We start from the raw sequence: 22563 nt of genomic DNA on the forward strand, positions 1-22563 counted from the left end.
TATTTATTTTCATCCCTGTTTGACGTCCTTCTCTTTCCTCCTGTGTTTGATGAAAAAACTTTGATTTGACGCATTAACGTATGGGCTGTCAGTGCGAGTCGGGGGGGGGAGGTAAACAAGATGGCGACAACCTGAGTAGCAAGAGTAACACGAAGAGTCAGAAAATTTAACTGATATACCGATAGACCCAAGTGAAGCATTTGTTTCAGTCAGGACGGACACTCAAAGACGGAATTAAACCTGCAACGGGAACAAGATTCATGAGGATATAGGTGAGACCCGGTAACAGGAGTTAACTAGTTAGCTTGTTAACTAGCTAGCCAGCTAGCAATTTACAGTGGAATCTGAACGGCTTGCTAGCCAACGCAACTCCGGTTAGCTTGCGTTAGCTGGATGTGCCTGGTGTTTCTCCGGTGTAAAGGCAGGTATGGATATTAGAGCTGATATCGGTTTTGGTATTAGGTGAGCGTAATGCAATGCGGTCAGACAACAATTTCCTTCTCCTATTTCGCCGCTGCTTTACCGGCAAATGAGGTGAAGTTAGCTACCGCTAATCTGAACGTGAAGCAAAGTTGGCTATTGCTAGCTGGCGCTGCATAACTACCGTTAGCTACAGTTGTGTGACGACGTTTCGGTTATCTTCCACAGTTGTCCACCGTTTGTCCTCATTCACACCAAAATATCTGGCGGTGTTTTAAAGCAGGCGTTTGAGTTAAAACCTGCAATGGTCGCTAAAGGTGTGTATTGATGAAGCACAGAGTGTATGTTGTCAAGCTAGTTCATTCAAGCAGACGTGCTATATTAGCTTTCCAGATAGCTAATAGTTAACACTTTAAAACATGTTTATTTCAACTGAGCAACCCTAATGTCTATCGTACTCACACACGACTCTGTTTATTTTAAGTTTGGTACTAAATATGCACTTGCATAAATTATATTCATTTCGTATCTCATGTGAAGCAGAACTGAGACCCAGTAAGGTTAACCGGTCAAGTGTTGATGTGTGGACAGATTCTTTACCAGAGATTGCTAACTTGGCTCACAAGCAATTATAAGCCATGTGTGTATTTTTAATAGTGTTTGAATGCTCCTTGTTTTCAGGCACCGGGCAGTAGGAACCGTGGTGGCATGGAGGACACCTGAGGACGGTTGGACACATTGGATGGCTCCGTCGACCTCCAGGAGCCGGCTGATACCAGAGATTGGGCTGATACTGCTGCATGCGTTTGGCTGTAGATCTGTGCTTGGATCCAGTCCAGCTGTACGCTCTCATTTATCTTGAGGGAACCTATGCCATGAAGCATGGACCTCTGACAGAAATGCTGTGCTGCATGGCCTTGAAGCGGGACTCCTTGCCTCTACCTAAGGCTGAATGGTATTAAATTTATATAGAGGTGATTAAGAGTTAAGCAGACAAGAATAACACTTTAGAATTTTTTCCCCCCTAATTTGCATTCAACTGCACTTGTCACAGATGTAGTACAAAATGCACAGTATAAAGCACTAACTTGGCACTGGACCCAACAGGTTCTTCACCTCTGTTCGCACCTCTTCAGTGAAAAGAGCCCTAATGTTTACAAATTGGGATTGATCCCCCACCTCCTCCCTCAGCTCTCAGGCCTAATTATTCCCTCACCCATGTTCAGTATTTTGTAATTCATCTGTATTCCATCTTGTGGAATTAAAACACTCAGCTCAGTGCTGAAAGGTTACCAGTGGATTACTTTCCAGCAGCAATCATAGCTATTTGCAAACGTTTTTGCACAGGAGGCTTAAGTTGTCGCTGCTGAACTATCAGTCATGAGTACCGGCGAGTTGCATCATCTTGACTATCTAAATGAAAATGAACTGATGGAGATGGATACGTTCATTCACCGCATTGACTCCACAGAGGTGATCTACCAGCCACGGAGGAAGAGGGCAAAGCTGATAGGAAAGTACTTGATGGGGGATCTGCTAGGGGAGGGGTCTTATGGCAAAGTGAAAGAGATGCTGGACTCAGAGACACTATGTCGCAGGGCTGTGAAAATACTGAAAAAGAAGAAGCTGAGGAGGATTCCCAATGGAGAAGCCAATGTGAAAAAGTGAGTGTTGTTTTTCTTTTGGTTTGCCATCCTGCTTTGTTTGACCCTTTATCACCATTTTTTCCTCTGCACTCTGACAGTTTATGTCATAACACCAGTGTCACTGACTCCTAAACCGTGCAGTGTGATTTATGTATGATAAGGTGCAGGGTCTTTTCAGTTAGGCATTGTCAGTTATCCTGATATACAGTGGCATTGGCTTGACTGTAATGGTTGATCTTAATATGAGTTAATTAGTTTGAATCACCCCACTGAAAATTTAATGACAACAGTCAAATGGATTTCTTATGACTGTACCACAATGAGAACAGCTTTTCATACCTGTCCCACTTTATTAGCCATCACTCCCTGTGCACAGCTCTTAATTTTCATTTCAGATATTTCACTTGAAATCTCAACTACCTTACTTTCAGTGCAAATACCAAAACAATATTTTTTTGATTGTTTTACTTTAGACAAAAAGCCTGTTTCTCTTTTAACTAAGTAATGCATCTCTGACCTCATCTGGTTGAAGGTTTCGTGTCTTGTGCACCCGCCTCACTGTTGAATTTGGTTAGAAGCACACTCTACTTCACCTGTAACCACACCCAACAGGGATGTGAAGTTGCACTCTGCACACCCTAAATACACTTATGCATCACTGCATAAAGGAGAATTTCAGTCCGCAAAGGACAACAAAAAACTCCTTGCTTGTGTGTTCAAAAACGTTGCCTAAATAATAAAGTTTTAAATTAACAAAATGATTCTTTAAATCAGAAAATGGCTAGGCTTTTAACAGCAGGTGCCATTTAGTCAGTACCTATTCATACAAATGATATCATTTGTATGGCAATTACTGAATGGCCAATCATGAAACTAATATGACAACATGGACAAAGTCTTAATCTTTGCACACACAAACAGGGCTTTGTCAGTTCTTCAATGTACAGCAGTCATAATCTGACACAGAGCAGGACTGCCAAAAATCAGAGCATTTCCGGAGTTAAAATGTCCACAGTGAAGGAGGAAATAGAGGTTACACTCCTGCTCCATACAGTGAGTTTATATGCAGTTAAATGGGTCAACTTTTTTGCAATAACCCAGTTTTGTAAATGCATAGACATAAATGTAGTCGCTGTGGTCGAGGTGAAGGAATAAGAGAAACTTGGTCAACACACGCCACTGTCTGTAGTGACAGAACATGCTGCTGTAACCAGATTTCTCTCGATTAGTTTGATTTTCTGCACATTAATGTTGTCAACCAGAGATGTTCTTTTAAATCTATGGAAGAAACTATATAAATACAATGTATGTAAGTCAGTAATTTATTTAGAAAAGACAGTGATGTTCGGTGCCAGTGTTTCTTAACACAGCACAGGGAAATGCATAATTTTATTATTTGTTATGCCTAAAAAATGACATTATGTTGAGAATATCACATAATTTTTTCTTATGCAGATAGTTATACATATTAACATCAGGCTTTTACTTATTTAAGTATCTCAAATAGATTTTTTAAAGCTAAAATGTTCTATTTGTTACCAATTATCTTCTGTCTCTCTTCTCTGTCCTAATGCCTCTGTGATTTGGCTGTCATGTCTTAATGTCGAAACTTTTTTTTGCATCCCGTTTCCTGATGAGTATCAGAAGTTTTAATCACACAGTAGTTTATTAAATATTACTCCAGCCTTTCGCTGCGGGCCTGTGCTAATAATAGAGGGAGCTTTAGAAAACTGTCACAATGAGTTCACAGGGAGGGAAAGAAGAACTGCAAGATGGAGTGTTTTTAGGCTGCAGTCAAGACAGCAGCAGGAGAATGATGAAAAGCCTTTGGTGACAGCTCAGTAAAAATTATTTTGTTGGGATTATAAAGTATTTATCAGATATCCAGCCAACTTCAATGAAGTCTATCCCAGAATATTGTGCTAACTATTCTAAGCCGGACAACTTAAAGTTAAGAGATGCCATATTTCCCCATCTCAGTCTCCAGTTAGTTGGGACTGAAAGCAGCCTGTCAGCAGCTCGACGGCAGCAGCTGCAGTTCTCCATCAGTGTCTACACTGAATCCCTTAGCTGTAGTATTGCCTTGCACTCGGAAGGGCTTTAATAGCGCCAGCAGCCCAATTCACCATTTGCTAACATGCTGACGTTGGGGGGCGGGGAGAAAAGCTTTAAGACTAAAAAGACACTTCAGGTCACATTAAAGTGTATACATGCAAGCTGTTATGCCGCTGTCTGCAAAATGTTGCACTAAAATACTGAAGTGTACATCTTTCTTGAGATGGACGACTAAAGAATGTAGCTGTTAGCTTGTGGTTCTAGGTTAAATTCACTTACCTAGGTAAAGTCTAATCGCAGGTGTCAGCATCCTGGTAAAACCTACATCATGAAGACAATATTTCAATCATCTCTGTATTGTTGTTATGTTCATGTACCAATCAAGAGAAGCATATAAGAACAGTTTTAAGGAACACTCAGTAAAGTGAGACATTTAAAAGTCCTTGTGAGGAGGCCACCAAAAGGCCCTGAATAGTGCTGCAGGGCTCCATGTCTGAGACAATAGATACTGTGCATGCAACAACCGTTGCCTGGGCTGAAAAAATCTCACATGACAACTTGGTTTGTGTTTGCCAGATTTGGAGGTAGAGGGTAACAGAGTGAGATCCTGGACCAAAACAATACTGCTGTTTATAAGAGAAGTGAGACTGAGGAGAGCCGGAGCAACAAAGAAATGACTTAAAAACATTAATTTGAGTGGCCAACCCTACGACAAAGAATTTTAACAGGATGGATATTAGGCGTTGTACTTCAGATGTAAAGCTAAATGTATAAACTGGTCCCACTCCCACCTTTTCTCAGTTCTGTCTTTATAATGGTACAGAATACCTTTTGTTGTATCATCCTGAAGTTGTCTTAACATATCTCATACCATAAATGCTGATTGTTATCTTCCCCTGGGTGATAAGGTGGGTAGTCTGGAGCCCCGTTCTCACCTTTCTTGTTTTCAAAGGTGCATTTTTCTAATCCTGGCTGTATTATATTTTCAGACAAAGCTACTATGGTAGACTAAATGGTTATGTCACTCTGTTAATAAGTGCACAGCACTGTTCCTTGATGCGTGAAATGAATTTGTTTGTGTTGCCTGTGCATGTTCTTTTTTCTCCAACTGTCTCGCTTGGTGGTGGCCTTATGTTTGCCAGCCTTAGGACGCTGGATCCTCGAGCCTGTGAAGGCCCTGTCTGTGTGTGGATGCCGTAGTAGACCCCGGCCTCCCCATTCAGCCTCTTTTTAGCATTCCTGTCTGCCAAACACTTCCTGCTTTTACAAGGTTGCCATGGGGATGGGCATGCTCATACCCGCATAGATCGAGCAATACCACTCCTGTTTCTACGGCAACACCCCAAGAATGCCGTGCCCTTGTTTGGAATGACAGGAGCGCACAGGGACACACACACACACATGCCCTAAACTAGACACAGACTCTGGAGCAGCACAGTGTAGATGCAGATTTTGATCAGTTGGCTATGTTGCCACTGTGTGCCAGAGAAGCTGCCATATCGCTGAGTGCTGAAATCCTTTCAGCTCTGTAGCCTGCAGCAGTGTTTCCCACAGGATTTTGTGAGATCATGGGATCCTAGATGGTTTGAGGTCCACCGCCCGGAAGAAAATGTTTACACTTTAAAGTGAAATGAATCAATATTGTGCACTTTGACAGCAAAATTAAAAGGCTAGATATATGAAGAACTTTACGCTCTGTGTTGTCAGAGATGCCCTGAACTTGTATATAATAATTCATTCTCAGAAATTATGGAGCAATGTGTTTCTGCAGTGTCTCAGGTATTTACAAATGCAGCTATTTCAAGGTGCTCAAATGTGGGACAAATTGATACTGTAAAAACACTTGATTTTTAGTCTGTATATCATCTGAGTTTAATAAAATGTAGAAGAAAAAAATTCCAGCAAACCAAAATCAAAGAATAATATAATTTCCCTCACAATTTATTGGGATTTCTGATCTTATATGGGACTCCTGTGATTATTATACAATTATTTCTATTTCCATATGGGCTATATGTATTTTGTTTATGCTGTGTGTATTTCGAAAAGCGGCCGCAGTCACATGTATCCTTGGCTGGTTCAATGCATTTACCATAAAGGTCAGAATAAGGGGGGCACTCCAATTTCAGCAGCAGCTGCAGTCAAACTAGCCGTCACTTGCATCTTTGTGGTCAGATCAGCCGCTGCTAAAGTTGAATACAGATACAGACAGAGCAGAGCGAAGCAGAGCATTTTTTACTTTGAGCATTGGCCCATTCGAGCATTTGGCTGATTGCATTTAAAGGCCCGACGTAACTTTTTACTGGCCCTGGGCAGGGCTTCAGGCAATCCTTATTGTTGGACCCTGCATGAACACATTGGTTGTATAGACATGAATGGTGATAACACAGCAAATCAGTCATGCCTAACTTTAGCTTATATTGTAGTTATGCTATGTAGTGTGTGAAATAGAGTATGGTGAATGTGCTAGGAAAGGTAGTATCAGCACTACTTCTACCTGGAGCTTGCATGTACGGAGCCTGGGTTTGGTTGAAGGTGGCAGTGCTGTTTGGGCTGAGAAAGCCATGCGTAAGTAAGGAGGAAATCCAGGAAGAGGAAGGTTATTTAAGTGTGGGAGTGGCCTATTTGAATCCCTTTTGTTTGAGACCATACTCCAAGGTGAGTGTGTTTGCTGATCCTGTAAGTTTATTTATCTCCTTTAACTTTAGCTTATATTGGAGTTATGCTATGTGGCGTGTGAAATAGAGTATGGTGAATGTGCTAGGAAAGGTAGTATCAGCATTGCTTCTACCTGGAGCTCGCTTGTACGGAGCCTGGGTTTGTTGAAGGTGGCAGTGCTGTTTGGGCTGAGAAAGCCATGCGTAAGTGAGGTAAAGGAGGTTATTGGGTTGGTGCGGGGAGCAGTGAGACCTGGCATTAGGAGAGTGTAGGAGGGACGCCAGAGATCACTGTCTAGCCTCCTGCAGGTGTCGTGGGACCAACTAGACGAAACACCGGTGAAAGGAGGTTCCCCCCCGATGACCCCAAAGACATGTTAGTTATCACTACTCACTGGTCTGTATAGTTAAGCCTTGCCATAATAGCTTATCATAGGGCTTCGGAGGTTATTCACTGAGTACTGCTCCTTTTCTAGAGCACAAACTGTTTATTTGAAAAACGCCTACAAAGTGCGGGGCTGACTGACTAGGAGTGAGAGATGCTTTGCTGAAGCAACAGTGCAAAACACAATGTTTGCTGTCTTTTATGTTAAAATATTTTGTAGCGGGACAAATTGTGGTAATTAATGAGAAAAACTGCTGCAGGCCTTGAACGTTCAAGGTCCATCAGCTCAGATTTGAACTCAGAGACTGCAGATGGACTGCAGCAGTCACTGTGCCTTAGTGGCAGCGCTGCCTCTGTTTTATGATTTGTTTTATGGAAACAAGCCGTGATGCAGATGCAGCTTGGTTTGCTATATTTCAGATATGTTATCTGCTCTTGCTATTCAGCTGAATAGCAGAGATTATGTATGGCTTAAAGTGATGGTATCCATTATGCCTTACCGTATTTTAATCATAGCTCTGTTTTAATGTGCGCATGAGTCAGCTGTGTCTTTTTTTACCAGTGCAGTGATGCAGCAGTAATTGCTTGTGTGTGTGTGTCTGTGTGCAAGAGAGAGGCTGACGAGGCCCAGAATATCCATTCGTCAGTAGTAAGGTGGTGTATAAGGCGGAGGACTGACACAGCTCATAAACCGCTGGCTGATATGGGACAGAAGTGCTCCGAAGTGTTTGTTGTGAGATTTTGTCAAAGTAAAAAAGAAGACAGATGATGCCTCAGCACTGTAGGGGCCATGAGGATTGTTTTTTTTTCCTGTTTGGCTCAGGCACACTCCCTTTGCAGCTTTGACTTGTCATTAAATCACGTGTATTTTAAGGAGAGGTGGGGAAATCTATTTGAATAAGAGTAAAGATCGATAGTCTCTATAAAAGTCGATCAGAAGAGCCAATCAGATGATGCAAAATGCAGGACAATTCCTCAGCATGTCTTGTGTCATGTCTTAGACGTTGGTTACATCATGGTTTAAATGCGATTATGATGACGTGGCCAAGACAGAATTCAACCTCAGAACCCACATGCTATCAGTCTGATAATGATTCGGCCTCTTGGGGCAAAGACAAATATTTCAGGAGTTCCATAGTTGCCAGCGGATGTCTGGATAACATATCTGAGCCAAGACTTCCTCTTCCGTGCCCTTGTCATTCTTTACAGCCCAATTAGCAACTTGAGATGCTGCATACACACAGTTATGACTCTCTGTAAACAGATATCTGCATGAAAGCTGATACATAGTTTAAAAAGCTAATAAAAAGCTAAAACGATGTTCGATGAAAGCTGATGGGTTCTGAGGTTGTGTTTCCGCCAATGCATTCGGCCCTTTTTGCTCTCCACACGGCCTGTTTTCTTGCATGCAACCAAAGCCCACTCTAACAGAATTGGTGAATACTACTCTGACTACAAGCGGATATTAGAACAATTCAGATACCAAAATCTTGTCCCGCTGCTGACAAATTGTGCATGAATGCACCTAGGTCCATTATGATGTCAGACATAGCTGTGTTGGTACTGCATGATGCTATGGAAGGGGGGAAATGGATTTAACCAGCGCAAAATTTTATGATCTCCCAAGGAAGAGGGAACTTGACATGACTCAAACAGTACGTAAGCTTTCAGAGGCACAATTTTCAGGGTCCTCAGAGGGCTGTGCTTTAATACAGGAGAGGGATTTACTGTTCTTTTTCATCCAGTTCAATATGAAACATAACTGGCAGTCAAGCTAATTGGTCCCGTTGGAAGTCATTGTTTGACTGAAACACGTACACAGGTTTGCATATAGTATTTATTAAATGCTTATTTAGACGCTACTGACAATATAGTGCAGCACTATCATCTATGTAGCGGTGAGACAAATTGAATCTAAATTTAATCATACAGTTCCTGTCCCTAACTGTTTGGCAAAACCTCAGTATTTCCTCTGTGTTTGCATGTCGGTACGAAGTCCAGGGAAGCCTGTGGTTTGTACGTCATGCTCCTCTCCTCCAGATCGAAATTCATTAGCGTCCTCACTCGCAGCTCTCTGATGAATGTCGAGTCTCCTGGGTGGTTTGCCATGCTGGTGATTTAAACCACTTCTCCCTGGGTAGCGAAGTGAACTGTCAGGTTATCTTTCTTTATGAGACTAGTGTAATTGACTGCAGCTGCACTCAGACTATATCAAGCCTTACAGTATCATTCCTGCGATTCTGTTTTGTACGAACCACCTTCTGTAAGAGTCACGTTTGTTTTTTACTTTATATTCTTTACTTTTTAATGGATATACAAAGTTGGATTGTTACTGAATCACAAAATTCATGTGACTTTCATATAAAGAGAAACCCAAAACAGCAACTACTGTCCTAAAATTATTTGAGTTTTCTCCCCAGCTCAGCGGCTTATTAGAAATGCCAGTAATTAAACAGATAATGTACTTGTGCTCGTGCTATACAGTGCTGTATTAGTGCGGCTGTGCTGATGTGTGGCACCTGACCTTTACTCTGTGATCACTGCAGCCAAGCGCCAGTATTAGATGATGTAACACTCCCTGTACATTTGCTTAATTAATCTTTTGCATTATTTTTGTCCCTGTGTCCATTTACAGGGAGATTCAGCTGCTAAGAAGACTCCAACACAAGAATGTGATTCAGTTGGTGGATGTGCTCTACAATGAAGAGAAGCAGAAAATATATCCTTGCATATGAGATTTTTTAGATGTTAAATGTTTATGTTGCTGTTGGTGAAGGTTATTTCTGTGTTTAAATGTTTCTACTTGTTAGTTATGAGCTTTATAATGGGCTCACTTTATTAAAGGATCTATTTGTTTGATTTGGCAAATCCCCTTGACTCCTGACTTACGTATATGGTGATGGAGTATTGCGTTTGTGGGATGCAAGAAATGCTGGACAGCGTCCCAGAAAAAAGGTTTCCAGTATTTCAAGCTCACGGGTGAGTGTCTGTTTTTCTCTCCCCTCTCTGCTCCCTCTTTCTCTCAGCCTCCCTGCTATATTTAGACTAAGCCTCTCTGCAGGCATCGCTCTAGGCCTAAGTTTAGCTCCAAGACTGCAGGGCCTCTGCTGTTAAAATAACTGACCATAGATTGTTGTGAATGTGTGGTTGCTGCTGGGAAGCCGCTGATGCCAAATTACTAAGTGATCTAAGTGATGAAGGTTCATGAAACCACAGCGACAAATTGTTTGATGTGTTAATTTTTTTTCCGTTTACATTATATGCAACACTTTTGCTCTTCTTTTAATTGTATCCATCAACTCCTTTCTTCCTTTTTACAGGTACTTTTGCCAACTCTTAGATGGCCTTGAATATTTGCACAGCCAGGGAATAGTTCACAAAGACATTAAACCAGGGAATCTGCTGCTGACCACAGACGGGGCACTAAAAATCTCTGACCTGGGAGTAGCAGAGGTGAGCTCATTCTGCAGCATAGTGTTGTTGACCATGTATGGGGGTGGGATTTTATATAACTACTAGATTTTGGCAAACTTTCAACATAAAAGTTATATTTTTGTGGACGCAGCCATCACAGATATACACAAAACACAGTCAGTGGAAAAGAACTGTCCATCAGGAAGCTTTTAAGCTTTAGTACGCTTAAAATAATTGTGTAGAACTGGTTTCTTTATCTGTATTGTGTTTTAGATAAATGTCCACTCAAGTGGGTGAATTTGCCCATGTTACTGTAGATTTTGTATTTTAGAGAATTTCTTTTAAGTGGATGAGTGTAAAACAGATTTTGTCTCCATGTGTCAGTCTACTCTATGTTTTTATTAGCAAGTTTTATCATAAGTTGTGATTCTAGTTAAGATAGCGTTGCTTAAAGCTGGAATAGGCAGATGTGGAAAAGCAAAAAAAAAAACGAATTTGAAAAAATGCCCTCCTCCTGCAGCTCTCTCCCTCTGTCTTAAACCCCCACCACCACCACCAGACGACCTACGGCATATGCATGTGCTTTATACAGTAACCCAGTGATTCCCTTACATTGATTTACTCAGTCTTTTTTCATTGTAGAGCTGCATTCACTCGGCCCCACTCTCTTTCTCTCTGTTTAGTAGACCACAAAATCAGACAAGAATTAGCTCCCCACCCACGGTCCCTACTCTTGCACCCTGCCGCCATGGACTGCTAGGAGGAGAGCGGGCAGCAGTTCTCGAGCTTTGATTAGTGGCTGCAGCGGCACGAATTCAGCCAGCACAAACCCCCGGCACAGGGTGCCACATCAGGCTGCTGGCCAGTGGCAGCACCAAGTCTAACCTGTGTAACGGCAGCAACAGATGTTGGGTATTCTGTTGTCATTCCCCTGGAGCTGGGATTTGTGCTGGCTGGATTCAAGTTGCTGTAGTTGCTGGGTGTGGGTCTGTCTCTGGAACTGTTGCCCACTCTCCTCCTGGCGAGGTGGTGTGAAGTGGCGGGCACTGAGGCAGAGGACACTCTCTGATTTGAGGCTCTTGGTAACATTAGCTACATAAACATGAACTTGAAGCAACAGCTGTAAGCCTTGGGCTCAGGTTTGCAGAAAGATACCCTATTTGCAGCATTTTCTCTCCATCTCTGAAATGCTTTGTCAAGACTGACACGTGTTTTTTGATAAATCAGGCTTCCTTGTTTAAGTAAGTAATGAGGCTTTCACCAAAAGAACATGTATGGACATCTGTCAAAAAATTACTTGTGACTCCCTAAAGTCTCTCATCATAGGCTAGATTTTCTAAAGCCTGAAAACAGAGCCAAGAGGAGGTGCAGGAGTCTTGTTTTCTCTCCAGTTGTTTAAATTATTATATGCTCAAAGCTTATTATGGGATTTTTGCCCAGTGACGTCAACTTAACGCTGCCTATCCTAGCTATCAAAAGCAAGTAGCAACAAATTATTTCATAATTCCTATTTGTGGTTATAGATATAAAGAAAAACTAACTCAAATTCTAACTAATCTTATCATCCCTATATTTTTTAGGCCCTTCACCCATTTGCAGAGGATGACACATGTCGCACCAGTCAAGGCTCTCCGGCCTTCCAGCCTCCAGAGATCGCCAATGGACTGGACACCTTTTCAGGGTTTAAAGTGGACATTTGGTCTGCTGGAGTAACACTGTGAGTCGTCAGGGCCTCAGTTTGCTAAAGTTTACACAGAATGTCTTAAATTTCATCGCATTTTAAAGGCCCAGTAATAGAAACAAGATCTCTTAAGCTGTTTTAATATCTGCTATAATCAGATATTGGTTGCTCATGGTACTTTATAATTGTCATAGAAGAAGGCTCCTGCTTAGGGAGCTCTGAAGTAAGACACCTCTCAGTCATTCTTCTCAGTCCTCTCTCTGTGTACTTGCTATACATTGGTGTGCCTGTGCATACATTTACATTCTGTTGTCCACCCCTAAAGTCCTCAAAAAGAGCCTTTCCTACTAGTGATTCTGAGAGGTTTCAGAGAGGACTGACAAGTAATGGTGTATGTAGTCATGTTATACTGTTAGAAATAGCCAGAGCTGTGGTTCATAATTGCCACAAGGGTGCTGTTAGATTTTACAGAACAAAGATAACACCAGAAAGGTCTATCTGAACATTAGATATGTGAGAACCATTGTGGCAACTGTTAACAGTATCCTGGTCTATGATACACTTAACAGTATTTGTTGACTCCTCCTTCCATCCTTTCAGATACAACATTACAACAAGCCTGTATCCGTTTGAGGGGGACAACATCTATAAGCTATTTGAGAACATTGGAAAAGGAGACTACACTATTCCTGAGGAGTGTGGACCCCTCCTGTCCGACCTGCTGCGAGGTGAGTGCTAGATAAATGACACACCTGGCATGTGCGCTCCTTGTCTCTCTACAAGGCCACAAGCCCCCTCTGATGTTGCAGCCTCTTTCTGTAGCATATACAGACAGGGCTCACTAATGTCAACTTGAAGGCATGCAAACATGGACTGCGGGCTAAAACATAGATTTATACTCAGAAAAAAGCACCGCAACCCGAAAGGACAAGTGCAAATGGCAGTGCTAGTGCTTGTGATGTCAACCTCAAACACACAACGGTAACGTTACTGAGGCGCAGCAGCAGTCCAGGACACGTTTCAGGCTAACTGGCTGAGAATATATCTGTAGCTCAAACGTAACAACAGCGAAATGAGCTGCTTGATTTGTAAAATGTATGGTGCTGCACATTTTAAAGGGTGATGTCAAAAAAACATTAACTTTAAAGTCACCACTCTGATGGCGTTTCTCGCACAGCAGGAAAAGAATAGGGCATAGAGACAAGAGACGACAGAGAGTGACCAAAGAAAGACTAAGGACCTAAGTGGTGGAAGAAGTATTTAGCTTTTTTACTTACGTAAAAGTATTTGATATCTTACTTAAGTAAAATAACAAAATATTAGCATCAAAGTATACCCACAGAGCAAAAAGTAAAAGTACTCATTGTGTATATTGGCCCATTTTAGAACATTATACAGGTTGTTGTATGTATTGACTTATGTTTATTGATGAATCTAATTTTGCAGCTAGTAAAGGTGGGGCTAGTTTGTCATTATATATACTACTAAATAGCTTTAGAATTTCACCAAGGGATCAATAAAGTTTTATCTTTATCCATATAATACATATACATAACAATTTATCTGGTGATTATATTTGTGTTGAAAATCTGAATCTGCAAAGTATCTCGTAACTAATCTTGTACACTGAATGTTGGGAAATAAAAATAACAATGCTGGCTTTCAAAATTTAATGGAGTAGCAGAATAAAGTAGTAAAACATTGAAATACTCAAGGAGAAGACAAGTACCTCAGAGTTCCACTTAAGTACAGTAGTTGAGTAAATTGAGTAAATTGGTAAAAATCCCCCCCTGCTGAGGACACTAATGCAGCTTGAAGCGACGACCACTAGAGAGCAGGAGAAAGAGACAACAGATTACAGCAATGTATTATAGTCCAGATTATCCCAAGGACAGCAACAAAATGCAGTCTGAGCTAAAGATAGGACATAGGAATAAGTCTCCCCCCAGAGTGTATAAATCTTTATGTGAAGCGTTTAAGGGCGGGGGATTCCCTGCCATTTTGAAAAATACATTTCAGGCACTGTAAATGTTTCCATAGAGCCACATCATACTTTCCCATCAAGGTGTTGCCTTGGTTACATACCTATGCCGTAGTAGTGGATGACTCATAGTTCAGCGTGGGTTTTGTCTATTGAGTGCTGTATTTTTGTCATAACAGTAGATGACTGTGTCATGCATCATCAGGCAGTGTGATGCATTCATTTTCACAGTGGCTGAGGAAAGATTTTCACCTGGTTGTTTATGATGATTACAAAATACACAAACAAAGAGTGGATTGAAGGTATAAAAAAAAAGAGTTGGTCCGGTGCTGTATGCAGTGAGAGCAGTGAGAAATCACATTGAAGTCCTCGCCGGTTGCACTGTGATCTTTTCTGTATGCGTCCAGTAGGTGGTGCTGTGACACTGGAAGTCACTGTGACTTCTCAGCATGCCAGGCTTCCTCCAAACAGTAGAAATCCCTCCAGCTGTTGACGTAGTTTCCATTGATCTGGAGCCAGCAGCAGAATACTAAACACTTCATAGTCAGCCGTTGCTTTTCCCAACTGGAATGCTGCAATGCTTCAGCCCCCTCTAAAAACCCCATAAAAGAGTCAGGAGTCTTTTATGGTGAAATGTATAATCGGCTGAATGGATGTTAAATCCAAAAAGAATGTTGGGAAGATTATGTTTGCGCCATCAATGAAAGAATGAAGTTGAATGCCTTGTCTTGCTTGTTATCCATCTTATCTTTACCTGGTGCCACATGGAGAGATTTTGAACAATGTCTTAACTGTGAATAGGGGGGGGGGAAATTGCCACATTCTGGCGCTGTTATAACTCATTGAGCCTCCATCCCCCATTTTGTGTGAGCGTGTGACGTCTGTGTGTGATGACGCAGCACCTGAGAGATAGTCAGTCCATAATTACATGGTCTAAAATAAGCCCAGTGCCACAAAAGGTGTCCTTCAGCAGGCGCAGCACTACTATCAGCACTCTGCACGCTGCCCCTCTCTGCCTGCTGGGAGACAATTACATTATTAGGTCTGGATAGGCAATGCATCACTGCTGCCTTATCACACTGGCATTCTGCGTTTCCCACAGATTCAGCCCACATTATGATAATTAAGGGACAAAATCTTCATTACATTGGTACAGCTGTTAATGCTACTCATATTGATGTTTCCGTACTGTACCTCATTGACTCCTGAAGCTTTGCAGGATGCCTACACACACAGTGATGAATGAGATTATTATGTGCATTAATTAATGTTCCTTGGACGAGTTTATCATCTGTCTGCCGTTAGCTCGCTCCTCGCTGCTGCGGCCTCCCACGAGCTTATGTTAAACTCTTGACAGATAGATGATGTGAGTGGCGAAATTGTTCAGGATTGTTGTGATCCAATTGACCTTTGCAATGTTTGTTTTTCAGGAATGCTTGAGTACGACCCTGCGAAGAGGTTTTCCATACAGAACATAAGGCAACACAAGTGAGTGATCTAGTGCATGGCATTCATCATCCATGTATGTATTTAAAAACGTTCCTGACCTACTGTAAGTCACATTGTTAAAGTCTGATTCATTGTGTTTATTTTCTCCCTGCCTTTTTCTTCAGCTGGGTGCGTAAGAAACACCCTCCGTCTGAGCCCCCTGTGCCCATCCCTGCCAGTGCAGAGAGCAGGGATCCTTGGCGGAGTATGACGGTGGTGCCCTACCTGGAGGATCTGCACGGCTACACAGAGGAGGATGATGACGAGCTCTACGATGGAGAGGATGAGATCATATACACTCAGGACTTTACAGTGCCAGGTAAGCGTGAACTCCGACAATTCTTACAGATGAGCTCAAGATGCATTTAAATATTTGCCGTGTTTAGATATTTTCCAGCAGTTTCGAGCAGTCTGTTTAGTAAAATTCTTGTTTGTCGTTTTGTTTAAGTCCTCTATTCTCTGTGTTTGACTTTGGGAAGATGAAGAGCTGTCTGATGTGTCATTGTTAGCTACTTCTTCCTCTTGTATGACAGCGCTGAATTGTCCTTCTTAGGCGTCTGTTACAGAAAACAACATAGTAGGGCAGCAACTAACAATTATGTTTGTTACTGATTATTTTCTTGATTAAACAATTAATCGTTTGGTCCACAAAATATTAGAAAACAGTGAAACGAGCCTGTTACAACATCCTACAGCCTAAAGTGACTTCAGCACGTCTTGTGTTGTCCAACCAACATTTGCAACCCAAAATATTACACAAACTATGATTGAAGACCAAGGAAAGCAGCAAATCCACATGTTTGAGCATCACCTTTTTGGCATTTTGCCTGAAAAATGACATCAACAATTAAAGTATTAACAGAATAGTTACAAATTAATGTTCTGTTAATTGTATAATCGATTGACTATTCACTGCAGCTCTGCATTGCTGTAAAGTTTAATATGCCCTCACCAAACTTCTTCCTTGTGTCAAAAATGGGATTGAAATTTTAGACTTACATCAACTTCTAACTAACCCACATTAAACGGTGGCCTGTGACTAAAAGCCATAAAAATTATACTGAATGCTTTTTACCAGAAAGCTTCAGCTTTTTTTGCGATATATTGAACATGTGCCTTAAAAGACAAGGTTTAGGTTTAACACAACATTCGAATGCTGTGCTGTTTCCACTTATCGGAAGTTTCGGTTTGATCCCTGGCTCCTCCAGTCTGCATGTCAGTGTATCCTTGGGCAAGATAATGGACCCCAAATTACTCTCGATGACTGTGCCATCAGTGTGAGTGAGTGTGAATATTTAACTGCTCAGCAGGTGGCACCTTGTATGGTAGCCTTACCATTGTCAGTTACCAGCGGCAGCTGAGTAGGATCGTTTCCGACTTGTGTGATCTAAACATTTCCAATAACTGCAGAGCGTTTTAAGTCCAAGGTTCAACATTTATCAAAAAAAAATAGATCATAATCATTTCCAGAATTCATGCTGTGTTTTTCTCTAACAAAATATTCTGCATTTATTTATATTTGTTTAGCCTTTTACAAACATTTTCACTGCAGTCAAAAAACACAAAGGGAGACATGCACATGTATTAATAGACGGGTCTAATAGGACTATAAATTACAATCCTTTACTAAAGAAGTTGATTTAATCAAATTAACCACTTTGTATTTATTTATTTAGGGTGATAACGTCATAAAATTTGACAACAGATATTCAAAGCATAATTCGCAACCTCAAATGAAGCTTCCTATCTTAAAAAAATACATTCGGCACAGCCCTACTAAACAAGGTTAGATGTGGGCAAAGACTCAGAGGTCTGAAACAGGCTACACTTCAGTCAAATTATTTTTTAATTTATTTATTTATTTTTTTAGAAAATGCTGAGATTTTTCTTGCAGTGAACCGTGTGTACAAACTTTACCAGAGTGTTTACTGACTTTGGGATGAATAGGTAATGATAGCATCTTTTATGTTTGATTTAATTTGTTCCCCAACCTCAACTTTCATTTTTCCCCCCAGAATTCAGATCCTTTATCTGTTGCTAGGCAACAGCCGGTAATAATACATGCAGTCGTCGGTGTCGGGTATCTAGAAGTGGTGCCCCACATAAAAACCAAACGGAGCTGCAGAATGTGAATGAAGTGATCTAAAAATAGTCCTGTTGAAATGGTTTTGGTGTGGGCGTATGAATGGTTCACTCCCACACACACGGTTTGATAGGATGCTTCATGTGAATTAAATGAAATGAGTGTTTGGTAAATTAAACAGCAGTATGACCTGATGTTTCTCTTAAGCAGTAACTACATCTCACTGATTTTAATATTCGCCTTGATGTTGCAGTTTCTGTGTGGGAAGTAATTTAAAGTTTGTCACGCCCCTGCTTCACACACACACACACACACACACACACACACACACACACACACACACACACACACTAAGGTTAAGGCCTATTTTTCACTCAGCTGATTTCCTGTGGTTGTAGGTTACTATTTCTCTTGTTTCTCATGGTTATCTGACCTGACATTTCGCTGGTGCTGCTGACAAATGAGCTTTTTAAAGGTCCCCTTTCAAAAAAACATGTTTACAGTTTTTACAGCAGCAGGTCCGTGGTAATTTCCATCCATGCAATCACTCAGACTCATGCTATTACCTCACGCTTGCTCAGTGATGCAGCAATCAAGTCAGCACTTGTGTGAAACTGTGATGGATTTTTTTTTTTTTTTTTTTTAACCTAATATTCGTTTCTTTAGGACAAGTGGCCGAAGAGGATCGGGATCAGGGGCACGCGGACCACAGTCCAGCTCTAGCCAAGCCAGTTTGTGTGAACGGGACAGAGGGGGGGTCTCTGAACAGCAAGGCCAAAGCTGAACGCAGATCCTCCTCTTCATCCAACCCCTCACGTAAAGGAGTCTCCACAGCCAGCAAGATCCGCAAGCTCTCCACCTGCAAACAGCAATGACCCCCTCCCCTTCCTCCCTCGGCAACCACCCACCTGGTGAGTGCGTAGACTGCTCACAAAAGCTCTGACTGAATTGTGCTGCAGAAGTGCTTAGAGGACACCTTCCATACAGTAGACAGAGGGAAAAGATAAACAACCAAGGAGAACAGATGAAAAGATAACGGCGTGTTAGAACAGACGTAGAGATGAGTATCAGGAAGGAGAAAATCAGGGAGGAGAGAGAGTCTGTGTTGATATTCAGAAAGCAGTGCTCTGACTCACCACCACTCCCCAGGCAAACACATGGGCGGTTTCCTATACAGTCACATAAACTAGATCTGGACTGGTCCGGTTTTTGAGCATCACTTTCCGACTCTCTGTTAGGATTTTATTTCGGCTGTAGCCTTCCAGGGGTTCGTCAGCGGCCCTCGTTCAGGCGGAGAAGTGGGGCAGATTTATGCTGCAAGCATACACACCAATTTAACAGGTTGTCCTCCTCTCTTTCCAGTTACCACCCACAGTTTGCTCTTTCAATCTCTCGCACATACAAACCAGTCACGGCATGAGGCTGTTTGTCATGAGTGCAGTGCAGAGGAGATGCTGTGTATTAATTTGTTCAGGCGATGACTCACCCTGGATGAGATAAAGTGGGCTGTGGGATGTTTGTCTCTCTCTTTCTCACCCCGTGGATGATTCTTTCCGTTTTAACAGCACCGATTAGTAGTTTCTTGTTGTAATACTGTGATACTTTCAACTCAAGGAAACTCGCTTTTGGTCATGATATGTGATGAGATAAAACATTAAGGATGCACTGACTGGGAAATTCTGGGCTGATACTGATAGTTAAAACAAGAATTTGGCCATTACCAATGTTTTTTGTTGTCGTTTATTTTTAATTTCCCCTTTTGTGCCGGTGAAACAAAGAAATCTTCATTATGAAAAAATAACTGTTGGGGGCTGATCAAGGCATTTTTTAACTAATTGGGATCAGCTATGTTTAGCTATATAGACCCCAATCCCATCATTTCTTTCACGTGTGCTGTCACACAGGTTTGTCGTTTTACTACACAATATCAGCCCGATTACAGCCCAACGCAGTGCCGTACGGTGTTGGCTCGGATTGTGAGTGACAATGTGAGTGTTGTACGCGATAATCCATCGTTTTATCTTGTGTAGTGTGTCATAGTAGACGACAACCGACGCCACGTATGGGACGCCTCACGATGTTCCAACACAAAGTCTAGCATGTTAGATTTTCTTTTTGTCTTTCACGACTGCTCCCGTCACAGCCGTCACTTTGACCAATAGAAATATAGAGCAATCTGCTGCCGTGGACAACTGTAAGCCAACAGCAGCCCAGCCTTTTAGATATTTGCTCTAGGGACGTTACCATAACAGAGTAAAAGGGGAAAAACAATGGCGTGGAACAACAGAGGCACTTTGTTAACCCAATGAGTATTGTCATTAGCATCAAGCTAGCAAAGAATGTAATTTAATCATAATGGAGGATATAAAGTAATAACATTAAAAAATAGTGGCTTTTACTCACCACAACTGCAGAGGCTACCAGCTTCATTTGAAACAGACTAAATTATAATCAGGCCATTATTTATGATTCCCTCTGTATATTTATACTTCTACTTTTTATCCGCTCCCGTTTGCCTTGATAAAGTTAATGCATCACGCCGACATTTCAAACTCAACACTTCCTGTATCTGTATAGAATTTAAAAGCCCCTCGGCTGAGAGAATCCCTTCATTTTTTAAAAAGGCTTTATTGTGAAACATTTGCAGGAACTTGTTGTGGAGGATTCGGTAACTTGCGTGTTTGCGTACGGTACTTAAAATGTAGCTCCTGCCATCTGATAACACTTTCTACGTAACTACAACAACATTTCAGCTGACACATGAACAGACACAGTGACTGAAATAATTGTAGTAATAATAAGAATAGGACAAGAATAACCCAATGACATCACACACATCGTGAAAGACAACCGGGGATGATTGGTGTGGACTATCATGTAGTGTGTCATGTCCGTTTGTCAAGTCACGGCACGATTTTAGGACTTCACAATAGCGTAATCTGACATAGTGACTGTCAGAACAGACAAAAATGTCGTGCAGTGTGAACCAGGCATCATATGCACTTGTTTCATTTCAGCTGAGTATGAGAGAGTGTCTTGACCTTTACTGGTTTGAGATTAGTTTATTAATATAATCCACGCAAAAGATATACAGATGACAAAAATCAGCACTCGGACGAACAGAGTACAGTGGAACACAGTTCCTCAAGGTAACAAGGACTTGGGTTGGGAACCGGAGGGTCGCCAGTTCAAGTCCCCATCCGGACCAAAATATGGAGTGTTGACTGGTAGCTGGAGAGTTGCCAGTTCATTCCTGGGCACTGCCCAGGTGCCCTTGAGCAAGGCACCGAACCTCCCAACTGCTCGGAGCGCCTGTCATGAGTAGCCCCACTCTGACATCTCTCTGAGATCTCTCCACTTCGTGCATGTATAGGTCCTGTTTGTGCATGTGTGTGTTCGGACCTGTGTGTAATTGACACAACAGAGTGAAAAAATTGAATTTCCCCTCGGGGATTAATAAGGTATATAAAATTTAAAAAAAATTAAATTAAAAAGAAATAATGTGGTGCATTCTCTGAGGTGTTGATAGTGAGTTCACTGTGTCCTTTCGTGTCCCAGGAAAAATCTCTGTTCGTTCCAAACGTGTTTTCTATTGTCCCTCGAAAACCGCCTGGAGCCGTGCTTTTTAGCCTGTGCAGAATTGATGTGACACAACAGAAAAACATCGGTGAATGTCAGCTTATTTGATGTTAGGCTGATGCAAGTCAACTAGGCAAATATCAACAGACAAATCAGTGCATCCCAAATAAACTGAAAATGAAACTCCACCAGACGTCTGTTATACTCTGTCTTTTGTCCTTCTCAGGTTGATCTGTCCCCGTCCTTCTGTGTCTGGACTCCTCACAGTTGTGAGAGAAACCTGCTGACATTAATGCCCCCATACCTCCTTGGACCACTGGCCTGCAGAGTCTTTTGAAGATGCGGTATGAGTGACGGGGAGGAGGAGGACAGCATGAAATGTTCTTTTTGCTCTGAGACTGAGGCACTGGCTGTGAAGATGGTGTTTTTTTTTCCTCCCATATTTTGGCTCCTTTAAACTCTTGTCATCCAGTTCTGTCATCTCCCCTCTCCATCCTGTCGTCCTCTTAGGAGGGCCAAATGTTGCACCGGACGTTACAAACACCATCACCCCTGTACCCCACCCATCCACCCCACTCTTCCCCACCTTCTGTTTCTTTGACTACCTTTGTTTTTACAGAACCCTAATGGCAGTTTTTAAAACACATTGTGATGTGTAAAAAATTAAAGAGGAAAAAAAAGATAACAAAAGTTATGAATAATTCTATATTTAAATCTATAATGAGAATAATTATGATAGTACTCTACTACCACCAACATAAAAAACTGCATGCTGTACAGAGCTGGACGAAAGGGAAAGTGCTTGGTTTGTGGACAGACTGATAGACTGAAGCCTTGAGATCCACCGCTGACCTGTTGGGGATTTTTGATTTCCATTTAGGTTTTTTTTTTTTTTGTTTTTTTTTTTGTTTGTTTTTTTTCCAATGAATATTTTTTAATTATTATTTATATAAAATATGTCCCAAACAGGCTATTTTGTTGGATGATCCTTTCTGTTTCATTTTGAGTTGAACATATTTTTATTATGACGTACACGTCAGTGGTTTATGTCCTTTTTTTTTTTTTTCTTTTTTTTTTTCCAGTGTTCATTATTTCACCAATCCTTTACAAGGTTAGACTTCTGTAGGAGTACGCTCGTCTTTCTCTGGTGTTTGCACTAGTTCGTAGTCAGATC

General features: G+C 41.5%; 1 protein-coding gene across 2 annotated transcripts; it reads left to right on the forward strand.

Annotated features, from left to right (window-relative positions):
- The first annotated feature begins 84 nt into the window (after positions 1-84).
- On the forward strand, positions 85-22355 carry stk11 (serine/threonine kinase 11). 2 transcript variants are annotated; one of them, XM_033650164.2, is made up of 11 exons: positions 85-272; positions 1102-2084; positions 9799-9882; positions 10053-10142; positions 10484-10616; positions 12158-12294; positions 12859-12986; positions 15670-15727; positions 15853-16046; positions 18477-18721; positions 21616-22355. In XM_033650164.2, the coding sequence occupies exons 2-10, from the start codon at positions 1801-1803 to the stop codon at positions 18683-18685; spliced, it is 1317 nt and encodes a 438-aa protein (XP_033506055.1). In that variant the 5' UTR covers positions 85-272; positions 1102-1800; the 3' UTR covers positions 18686-18721; positions 21616-22355. The 2 variants fall into 2 exon arrangements, with proteins under 2 accessions (XP_033506055.1, XP_078029379.1); XM_078173253.1 differs by lacking the exon at positions 85-272 and adding an exon at positions 409-425.
- Positions 22356-22563: the final 208 nt, after the last annotated feature.

This window comes from Epinephelus lanceolatus, chromosome 12 (genome assembly GCF_041903045.1).
Source record: "Epinephelus lanceolatus isolate andai-2023 chromosome 12, ASM4190304v1, whole genome shotgun sequence".
NCBI lineage: Eukaryota > Metazoa > Chordata > Actinopteri > Perciformes > Serranidae > Epinephelus > Epinephelus lanceolatus.